The sequence below is a fragment of the Procambarus clarkii genome, chromosome 60 (assembly GCF_040958095.1).
Source record: "Procambarus clarkii isolate CNS0578487 chromosome 60, FALCON_Pclarkii_2.0, whole genome shotgun sequence".
Taxonomy (NCBI): Eukaryota; Metazoa; Arthropoda; class Malacostraca; order Decapoda; family Cambaridae; genus Procambarus; species Procambarus clarkii.
The window spans coordinates 10,337,230-10,349,608 of NC_091209.1; the positions used below are offsets into that span (position 1 = coordinate 10,337,230).

Consider the following 12,379-nt stretch of genomic DNA (forward strand, 5'->3'; position numbering starts at 1 on the left):
GGCATGCGATAGTGTTAATATCGGCAGATTGAGGCAGAAGTTCTATTGAATGACATGGAATGGGTACTGCACATGCAATACAGGCAGACCTTACTTAACCCTCAAACCGCTCGGGGCCCAAATGGAATTCACACCCACAGGCGCAACAAAAAAAAAAATCCAAAAAATTCTTTCGTCTTATAGAAGTGTTCATTTTTGTTCCCTGATCACGGAAAATATAAAAAAATCGTAGGTGGCATATTTTAGCCGCAATAGGGAAGGGAAGTGTGGCAAAAAAGGGGCGTTGGCAGACCCTTTGCCAGACGAGGTCTACTCCGTCCGAGCTGTCAGACGGCAGTTGCCACAAATATATTATTACCTAATTATTTCAATGTCATTGATTTTTTCTTAGTTTTTTTGCAGTAATATTATTCCATACAGTGAATTGTAGTATATTTATATAATAAAATGTGTGAACCATCGCTGTACTCAAAATTATGGTGTGCATATTAGTGATTCAATTATGATGTTCATAAAACAAAACAAATAGTTTTGCTGTTGTTACACTATATACACAGGTTACATATAAGTATCTGCACGTTTTGTTCACCATAACGAACTACTAAGTTGGTCTTGTGAGTCAAAAAGCAACGAGGAGTGACCGCCACACACCAGCAAGCCACTCCCTCCCTCAACACCACCTCACTCGCCCTCATTCTCCTCCCACAATACTGTTTTTGCATTTATTCACTATACATAGACATTATATATACGTATTTACATGTTTTGTTCACCATAACTGTACATATAAGCTTGTATGATGAGTAAAGGCATAAAGACGTAGCTACTCACACAGTCAGCTGATCGGCGGCCGCCCTCAAGGCCAGACGCACTAATATTTCTCCTCCAACAATATTGTTTGTGGTGTTATTATGCTATATACACACATTATATATAAGTATCTACCTGTTTTATTCACCATACCTGTACAACTAAGCTGGTATGGTGCCCAAAGACCATAGTGGCCATCAGTAAACAACATGACAAGTCGTGCAGACGACGCTCCTCCCTCACCAAAATGGCGGCTCCCAACCTACTCCTCTCGCTGTTATCTCACACTATACACACGTTATATATAAGTATCTACATTTGTGTTCACCATAGCGAACCACTAAGCTGATATGGTGGGTGCAGTCAATAAATGTTGGCCCCACACAGTCGGAAGAGGACGCCACAACCCTCCCTCCACAGCCTTACTCCTCCCTCCATGGAGCACAGTGCTAAATATCACCACAATCCTGCTATTATCAGAATCCTGGTCAGTTTTATCACAGTCAGGGGGCTTCAGTAATACGATCACTGCTAAAAAATAGTAGTATCATATATATTATGGCATTTGTAGGCGATGCTGTGGTCACAAGCTGAACAGTGGTGCTGTGAGCTCGTGCTGCGTGCGCCAGCCTTGGTGGCTTGCTCAGTACTGATGCTCTAACACCCAAGAATGTTGGCCTGGATTTTTTCTAGGTGGCATCTGGCAACTATCGGTCGTGGCTGTACTATAGCTGCCCCTATCCCAGGTGGGGCGTTTAAATTATAGCGCTAGACACGAAATCATATATATGTGATGTGCGCAGTTTCGGTTTTGTCACCGATATCATATACATATGATTTACGTGGTTTAAGGGTTAATGAATGAGATGCATTCCATAAAAAGTGTTCAAATTTAAGATATTTGAAAATTTTCCCATTTGTCATGGTGAAAGCTGAGATACATTTTAATCCAAAATTTACTACTGTTGACTAACTTTCTAAACATGAAAAATACACATTACAACACAGTAATAAAACATCAAATGTGTAGTGGTATGGATTTTGAACAAGAACAGAGTGGTAATCAACAAACCCCTCCAAAGAATGCCTGATCAACCAGGCTGCGAGCAGCCTCGTCCAACAGCCTGGTTGACCAGACTACCAACGGGGAAGCTTGGTCGGAGACCGGGCCGCATAAGGTAAGGTAAGATTGGACCGTCTTTCAACTACAAGCAACCACAGACTTCACAAAGGCACTTGATAAATGTGACCAGGGAATGATAGTCCACAAAATGAGGTCAGTCGGAATAAAAGATGAAGTAGGGCAATGGATATTCAATTTTCTTTCAAACTGAATACAAAGAGTAAGTAAGCCAGCCAAATAAAATTGGGTTCAAGCACAATTAAAAGCTCAGGACAGTCCTCACACCCCTGCTTCTCCTCATTCTCATACAAGATATTGACAAAAATACAAATCAGAGTTTTATGTCATCTTTTGCAGATGACAAAAATCAGCATGAAAATTACTTCTGTAGTAGACACTTTAACAACTACATGCTGATATTAAAAAAGTTTTCAATTGGGCATTGGAAAATAACATGTTTAACAGTGATAAATTCCAGGTACAGTATAATACTTAGTTTTATTAAAAATTAAGACAAATTACAGAGTACAAAACACAATCAAATCTGCCCATAGTAGGAAACCAACATGTAAAGTATCTGGGAACAATAATGTCTGACAACTTAATGTTTAGGGAACATAACCAAGTAAATAGTAGAACTAAGTCAGCTAAACTGGTGGCTCAGCCACCCGCTATGGGAGCCGACGGCTAAGCGGACAGCACACTGGACTTGTGATCCTGTGGTCCTGGGTTCGATCCCAGGCGCCGGCAGGAAACAATGGGCAGAGTTTCTTTCACCCTATGCCCCTGTTACCTAGCAGTAAATAGGTACCTGGGTGTTAGTCAGCTGTCACGGGCTGCTTCCTGGGGGTGGAGGCCTGGTCGAAGACCTCGGGCCACGGGGACATTAAAATCATCAAGATAACCTCAAGATAAACCAAGTCGGCTAGAAAAATAACAGGATGGATTACAAGAAGGTTCCTTCATATCCAGGGATTCCATTGCAATGTTCTAACTATTCAAATCACTGGTGCTCTTCCACCTTGAGTATTGCTTGATACTTTCCCTTTCAGAGTAGGAGAAATTAATGAAAGAGGGAATACAGAACATATACAGCACACACACAGCCGGGCCGCTCCAAGCAACAGCCTGGTGGACCAAGCTCTCGCAAGTCAAGCCTGGCCTTGGGCCGGGCTTGGGGAGTAGAAGAACTCCCAGAACCCCATCAAACAGGTATCAAGCATGCATCACACGATAAATCACAAATCACTGGAATCATCTCAAAATGTACACTCTACAAAGGAGACAAGAGAGGTATCAAATAATATATACATGGAAAATACTGGAAGGTCAGGTCCTAAATCACAGTAAAACAACAATATACTGGAGTGAATGCTATGGAAAAAAATGCAGAACAGAGCCAATGAAAGGTAAAAGTACCATAGGCACAATCAGAGAACACTACGAACATCAAAAGTCCACAGTTATTCAATATCCTCAGGCAATTACTGTACAAGAAATATTGCAAGAACAAAAGTGGAAGTCTTTAAGAAAAAATTGGACAGTTTTCTGCAAGAAGTACCAGACCAACCGGGCTGTAGTAGATATGTGGGCCTCGAAGCAATAGCCTGTCGGTCCAAGCTCTCAAATCAAGTCTGGTCCCTGGCCGAACTTTGGGAGCAGAATAACTCCCAGAACCTCATCCAGGTACAATCCAGGTAAACCACTCTTCCTTTTCCTCCACTAGAACCAAGCTACATAAAGGCAGACTACATGGTCAGACGAGCTAAAGTTAAGTCAGGTTGCCTGGCTCGATAAACAGACTAAGATATGTCAACATCTTATTTGATCACAACACCCCAACCCCAGTCATACAAGTGCCTATATCAGCTATTAGATTTATCATAAGCATAAAATGGCTGCCAAAACTGATGCACTTTCTTCTAAATATTTAAATGAATAAACAAATAAATGCACATATTGCTATAGCTATTTGCAATTTGTTGAGTGTGTAAGCCCCTTCTGCCACATCCTCCTTTCCTCACCAACTCCTTCAACCCTCCCCATCTAGAATGACTATGGCCTGTACTATGTGGGTCATGGAGGATGTGTCAGTCACCACCACTCTTTAAAATTTTCATCCCACTCCCACACTAGATAGACAAATTATTGAGGGACAACCAGTGAGAAATGCCAATGGCTACAAACCAGTGCAGACAAAATCTGAAGTCAGTCAGATAATAATAATGATGAGCTTGGAATGAACTAAATTAACATGGAGGATGCAGGTGGACGGATGTAAACAAAGTGGAGAGTCATGTGTCCTACAGCTAAATAATGACAAAGTATTTATATAAATTGTCTGTCAACAGGAATTGATTAAACTATCATTACACATCTCATAATACACATCTATACTACAACGTGGCATCAGGTCATCTGTACTTCAAGTCACCACATTCCTCGTTTAACAAGCTTTTGGGCTTTTGAGGCAGGTAATTCCGGGGGGGGGGGGGGGACAGGCTGGGTTTGACTGGCAGGGTCGCAGGCAGACTGACAGGGTCGCAGGCAGACTGGCTGTGGTCACGCCTGATCTACCCCTCAGCTCCCTGGTTCATGGGGTTCTGGGAGTTCTACTCCCCAAGCCCGGCCCGAGGCCAAACTTGGGGAGTCGGCTCCTCCATCCCCACTACCTCCCCCCCCACCATCCCTACCATAAATATCCCTCACCCCTCCAGCTGCGTCTAGACAGTCTAGACGATTGGTAAGGGATTAATATGGTTCAGATTCTCATCTGCCTTCCTACCATATGGTGGCCTTGGTATTCTGTAGACTCAATGTTGTTTACAAACTGTGACTGATTGCTACCACAACTGTGAATGCCTAACTGCCTTTGACTAGTCATGACTGACTTTTGATTGCGAATGCCTGCCTGACCGACTTGTGCCTGAATGCTTGACTGTTAGTTCATGGCTGCCTCTAACTGGTTGCAACTGTGACTAATTCTGACTACATTCTGCACAACAGGAGCAGTGAAATGTGTAGAGGGAAAATGGTGCACCATCACCGGGTGTGCCGCCCTGGTGGCCTGTCAAGGCAACAAACCATCACATCCAGAAATACAAGTTTCACATCCTGTATAGCAATTCCCTTGCCCAAAATATAAACAACTACACAGCTGATCTTATTGGTGGTGAGAGTTGGGGTACAAAATCCACTTTAAAATATCTTTCAATACATGTATGATGAAACATGCTAAGACAATTTTTCTGTGGGGGAGCCCCTTTGGATCTCTCTGGAGCTATCTGGCTATTATGTGAAACATTAGACCAGGGCATTAGTCAATAGAGCATTACTTATAGCATTTGGGAAGTGGAACAACTCCCATACTCCCATCAAGCAGGTATCAGGCAGGTTAATACAATTCAACCTACTGGGGACCATGAGCCAGAACCTGGGCCCATCCCTCAGAGAGGTTATCTTCTTGAGGTTACCTTGAAGTTACCTTGAAGTGTTTCCGGGGCTTAGCGTCCCTTGGGGTCTAGCATCCCCCCGGCCCGGTCCTCGACCAGTCCTCCTTTTTGTTACACCCCCCCCCCCCCAGGAAGCAGCCCGTAGCAGCTGTCTAACTCCTAGGTACCTATTTACTGCTAGGTAACAGGGACATTAGGGTGAAAAACATTTTGCCCACTTGTCTCTGCCTCCACCGGGGATCGAACCCGGAACCTCAGGACTACGAATCTGAAGCGCTGTCCACCCAGCTGTCAGGTGCCCTCAGAGGCAAAGGGAGCAATGGCCCCTGGAAAACTCCCGTGGTTGGGGGATTTCCTTATCTGCTATCGACCGGGGTTAGGCACCCAGAAAGGTAGGCATAACAAAACAGACTCCACATGGTAAAAAAGTTGCAACCGATAACTGAACAGAGGCAGAACTCCCTCAAATCCCAAGCAAACATCACACCTTGCCTTTCATCCGTACAGCCCTCCCCTCCCCTCCCCTCCCTGGGAGGGGGGAGCCCCGGACACAAGCGCCAGCTACCCAGCAACTTCAGTTCGGAGGCTAAGCATCAAAACGATGCAAAACTGCTAACTGGAGGGAGGGAGGGTGCCAGGGAGCCTCTCGGGTTCACTCTGAAAATGGCATTTCATTACATTCAACGCTGGGTTTTTTTCACAAAATATCCTTATAAAATAGGGATGCATCCAATGCGAGAGTGTGCCTTTTATGCCGCCAAATGCAGTACTAGTATATTCATTTATTTTCATGCTTTTCTTACATTCTGCATAAAAATTAATAATTCTATAATGAAAAATTAATTGTTGAACTTTTAAAATTTTGTGTGCATAAGTATGACCATTTCTCCATAGCTGCTGTCCAAGGGTTAATCTCTGCCTGTTACCTTTTACATCCAGTTTACCTCTAATGAATTTATGGGATAGGCTGGGTTCCACTTTGATTTGTCTGCTATCCCTTTCTCAAAGGTTTGTATATTTTGTGTTTTCATGTTTGTCAGTAATATATCTTCCATAATGGTATTAATTCTTGTTCTCTAGCCCTTTGGCAGTTTCTGTTGAACAAGTCTTGTTTACCAAAGACTTGGAGCCACAAGGCTTGTGTGCACACTCGGTAGGCTGTGAAGGCGAATACCAGTTCTGTATATTTTTGGACGAATCTCTGGGTTCCTTCATTATAAACTTTGGAAAAATTGACCAGATCTATCTTGTTTACATCTTCCCCTATTGCCAACCGTTCCCAATCAAATCCATTGAAGAAGCTTCTAATTCTCTAACTTTTTTTAAGTAGAGTTTCTCTAATATCTTTTTTCTCATTTCTTCTGTGACATTGAATGGCATACTTAATTTCCACTAGGACAACAAGGAATGACGTTGCTGCCACCATAACTCTCTTATCATTGTACAATGAATACAACCTATGAATCTATAAAGCCTTCTGGTATTTATAGGCGATGCAAAGAATGTACACATCCATACAGCATTAAACCCCCTCTTATATAAATTAACTATTTTTAATATTTTATATTCATATGCATGGTTAACATGGTAATCATTCATTCAATTTTATTACATATCCGATTAGGCTAAATGATCATAACTCACGATCATTTAACCAGCAAAAACCCAGTAAGGGAAGGGGAAGCCATCCCAGCATAACTGTCAACATTTGCTACCTTTCAAAACATCTTCAGCTCCTAAGCCATCAAGTGACCACTATTATTACACGATGCACTATCACAGTTCGTCACATTATATGGTACGATGTTTTTAGCAAAATACATTAAAACATTTGCAGATCTAGTAAAAATAGCTTACATAATCATAGCAAGAGTAAATCAGCCATATATATATATATATATATATATATATATATATATATATATGTCGTACCTAGTAGCCAGAACTCACTTCTCAGCCTACTATTCAAGGCCCGATTTGCCTAATAAGCCAAGTTTTCCTGAATTAATATATTTACTATAATTTTTTTCTTATGAAATGATAAAGCAACCCTTTTCTCTATGTATGAGGTCAATTTTTTTTTATTGGAGTTAAAATTAACGTAGATATATGACCGAACCTAACCAACCCTACCTAACCTAACCTAACCTATATTTATAAGTAAGGTTAGGTTAGGTAGCCAAAAAAAGCTAGGTTAGGTTAGGTTAGGTAGGTTAGGTAGACGAAAAAACATTAATTCATTAAAACTTGGCTTATTAGGCAAATCGGGCCTTGAATAGTAGGCCGAGAAGTGCGTTCTGGCTATTAGGTACGACATATATATATATATATATATATATATATATATATATATATATATATATATATATATATATATATATATATATATATATATATATATATATATATATATATATATATATATATATATATATATATATATATATATATATATATAATATATATATATATAAATATATATATATATAAATATATATATATATATATATATATATATATATATATATATATATATATATATATATATATATATATATATATATATATATATATATATATATATATATATATATATATATATATATATATATATATATATATATATATATATATATATATATATATATATATATATATATATATATATATATATATATATATATATATATATATATATATATATATATATATATATATATATATATATATATATATATATATATATATATATATATATTTATATATATATATATTTATATATATATATATTTATATATATATATATATATATATATATATATATATATATATTATATATATATATATATATATATATATATATATATATATATATATATATATATATATATATATATATATATATATATATATATATATATATATATATATATATATATATATATATATATATATATATATATATATATATATATATATATATAACTAAAAGGATGCAACAAGGGTTCACTATTGGCTGAAAGACAAATTTTTAATTTCTGTGATTTAATTCAACTGTCACCTGGAATGCACAACTTTTTTAGTTTACACCTGCCAAAATATATAAATTTACAACCCAACACATTTATTGAAAAATCCCATGGCACAAGCACCAGGTATTTGCTCTAATATGCTTGAAAAGAACTGGGTTGTTATCTGTAGCCTGGTATGTGGTGTACAGCATTATGTTGATGGCAAGAGTGTGGCAACACGTGCACACACACACACTACTGTGTGTGCATGGTCATACATTCATTAAGTAATAAACAAAACACTCAACTTACTGTTATGGTTGGAATTAAGGGTGTTGATGCAGGTAATGAGACTTGTGGCTGTAACCTTCTCATCTGTTCACTAGTAAGACCAGAAAGTAGTGCCTGCATATTTGGACTACTAGAGTATGCAGATGCAGCAGCAGCAGATGCAGCAGCAGCGGCTGCTTGACCATTGACCAAAGTAGCCCACTGAGAGTACAAGGAGTTGAGAGAGTTAATGCTATTGAGGGAGTTGGTCAATGATGCCAGAGAGCCAGAGGTGCCTGCTACTGACACAGCCACTGATGATGCTGATGATGTGTGGCTGGAGGCAGTAGTGGCAGTTACTGATGGAGGCTTACTGGCAATTGGTGTAAGAGTAGTAGATGATGATGCCAATGAGGTCTGTGTTACCCCACTAGGTGATCCCCCAGGAGGTCTTTGTGTCCAGATGCCACCTGGTTTTGTGCCGTGGCTCGCAACTTTCATTGGTTCTGCCGTTTTCTGAGGCCACCAATCCTCAAATTGAGTATCCTTTGGGAAATACTGTTGCACATCCTCTAAACTAACCACTGCACAAGTATCACTGGCAAATAATTCGTTTCTTATTCCTTGAACTTTACAACAAAATTTGAGGTACGCAAGTTCCCAATTATCAACTTTTTCTGCTTTTAGCTTAAGTGTGTCTGTTTCACCCTCAAAATAAAATAAAGGTACATACTTTTCACTATTTTTCACTGTATACGGCACAACACTCTCACCATTTATTCTTACGAAACCACAATATTCACTTTGTTCAGGAGATTTTTGCACCAATTTCTTAAAGCATGTATCTAGGAACTTGTAAAAGCACCGTGCATCCTGTAATCTCACTACTAAATCTTTGGTTGTGAAAAGGTCTCGCCCAAATTGAAACTCGCAATGTTTCATATTTATCTCGTTTAGTAATTTTGCCTCTGCTTCCGTAATAAAGTAACTTCTCACATGAATGCACGTGGTTATCTCGTGTGGGAGGTAGCTCAGGTATTTGTTAAGCAACTTTGTTTCCACCATTCTTACAGCACAATACTTGTCCTCCCGTCTGAATACATACGGAATATGAGCATTATGAATGGTGGACCAACCAAAACGTCCTCGCACACTCTCCTCATCAATGGTCCCTTTCTTCTTTTCATCCAACTTCTTGGGAATAATAGAGTCTTCACTTCCCAGCTCCTTATTTTTCTCACGATTGAAATAAAATGTGATCATTTGTTGTCCACCAGCTCGCTGCAGGGCCTGTAAGGTGTCAAATTATTTGTTAGAAGGTTGACAACTTGTGTTAGAAACAATGTTTACATGTGAGAAGATGTGAGCATGTACCTGAATAACATGTTAATACAATGTAACCAAAGGGAAACTGGTAATGTTAAATACAAATGCTCAAATTGACATTATAAATGTTTTAGTATTCTTTGTAATGTAAGACAGATGGTGAATGATGAGACAAGTGATTGGCTATGCGTGGAAATGGTTCTGAGAGGAAAACCAATATTTTTTTTATTATACTTGGGGAAGTGTTAAGGCTGATAACAAAAGCAACATGAATTGGGTCTGCTGGCAGGGAAACGTCTACACATCTGGTAGAGAACGCTAGCCAACAACTGGTGCAAAAAATGACAGTGTATGATTGCTGTCAACATATTAGGCACATGTTTGAGTGTTACCAAAAAATCTAATCCGTAGCTTAGAATATATAAGGGTCCAAATTCCAAAGGGCACAAATTAAAATCTCTGAATTAATGAAAAAATACATACTATATGCAAGTGTGCAGAACCCCCCCCCCCCATTGAAAAGCAGAGGTGCAACAGATACTCAGAGAACTTTATCATCAGAGGCCCGAGACTATTCAACACGCTTTCACTACACATAAGGGGCATGAAAGCGTGGGGCTGCAGGTGGTGATGGGGTGCGTGGGGCTGCAGGTGGTGATGGGGTGCGTGGGGCTGCAGGTGGTGATGGGGTGCGTGGGGCTGCAGGTGGTGATGGGGTGTGTGGGGCTGCAGGTGGTGATGGGGTGCGTGGGGCTGCAGGTGGTGATGGGGTGCGTGGGGCTGCAGGTGGTGATGGGGTGCGTGGGGCTGCAGGTGGTGATGGGGTGCGTGGGGCTGCAGGTGGTGATGAGGTGCATGGGGCTGCAGGTGGTGATGGGGTGCGTGGGGCTGCAGGTGGTGATGGGGTGCGTTGGGCTGCAGGTGGTGATGGGGTGCGTGGGGGTTGTAGCTGGTGATGTGGTATGTGGGGTTGTAGCTGGTGATGGGGTGCATGGGGCTGCAGGAGTAGAAGGGGTGAATGTGGCGGCTGCAGGCAGTGATGAGGTGCGTGGGGCTGCAGGCAGTGATGAGGTGCGTGGGGCTGCAGGCAGTGATGAGGTGCGTGGGGCTGCAGGTGGTAATAAGGTGCGTGGGGCTGCAGGTGGTAATGAGGTGCGTGGGGCTGCAGGTGGTAATGAGGTGCGTGGGGCTGCAGGTGGTAATGAGGTGCGTGGGGCTGCAGGTGGTAATGAGGTGCGTGGGGCTGCAGGTGGTAATGAGGTACGTGGGGCTGCAGTTGGTGATGAGGCACATGAAGCTACAGGTGTTGAGGCCTACATAGAAATGATTCAATGTATCACAATAGTTCAAATGGAACGTAGGGAGTGTGGAGAAATGAGGTGTGACCAGTGGACTCTTTAAAAAAAAAAAAAAAACTGTAAATGTGTGACAAAAGGGAAGAATTAGACATAAAAAAAAAAAACTGTAAATGTGTGACAAAAGGGAAGAATTAGACATTTGTTTACAAAGTGCAGTGGACACAATACAGTAGGAGAGTGGTTTCAAGAGCTCAACAATAACTGCAAACTGGTCAGTGATAAACGAGGGTTATGTAGTGAAAAAATGTGTGTGTAGATCAGATATTTGCATTGAGATAATTCATAGGGAAGGCTAATGAGGAAATATTTGAAGGTGTGCATTGCCTTTATGGGATTGGGAAATGAACATCACAAGGTTAAAAGAGAAGTACTTTAAAAAGTTACCGACATGTAATTAAGATTGCAGTTCTGTTAAATGTTGCAAAGTTCAAATAATCATGTGATTGTGTACCAATTGACTATTATTATTATTTTAGACTGTTATTATTATTTTATGTATATAACATTTCTGCTATGGAATCATGGTTGTTCAATACAGGTATATTCAAGGTTGGCAACATGAGGCAGGTCTAGGGAAGAATATTAGAAACAATGTAAACCGAGTGAATAAGGCCTGACATGACCATGTCAAATTTGAACTAAACAAATATCATTTGTTTAGCAAAGTGATACAGTGACAGTATTGTATGAAGATTACTTGAAAATTGTATTGATGTATATAGTAAAGTTATGGTGGGTGAATAGCAAGAGAACAGGTGTGTTAAATAAACGTGAATAGTAGAGTGCTAAAAGCTATCACTAATTCTAAATGTTGGGGATTACCTCTAACCAGTTTAAAAAATTCAGCCGTTTCTGTAGCCTGGCTTTTCTGCAGACTATATCAGTAAAGCTGTTGCTGCCAATGGCCTACATATATGGCCTACATTGCCATGACAACTCGTCTGACACTTTCTGCAGGAAATATGTCTAATTTCCACAGGAAAACTTCCACATTTGTTTGCTCAATATTTCTTATATTTGCCAATAGGA

The 12,379-nt window shown here is 40.0% G+C and overlaps 1 protein-coding gene across 4 annotated transcripts in view; it reads right to left on the minus strand.

Moving 5' to 3' along the window:
* LOC123766899 (uncharacterized) overlaps positions 1 to 12,379 on the minus strand; it is a 68,710-nt gene that overhangs the window by 21,102 nt on the left and 35,229 nt on the right. For all 4 annotated transcript variants that reach the window (XM_045756363.2, XM_045756364.2, XM_069307472.1 and 1 more), the window contains one exon: positions 8,709 to 9,956. In XM_045756363.2, the coding sequence (XP_045612319.1) occupies positions 8,709 to 9,956 (1,248 nt within the window). The remainder of the gene's footprint in view (positions 1 to 8,708; positions 9,957 to 12,379) is intronic.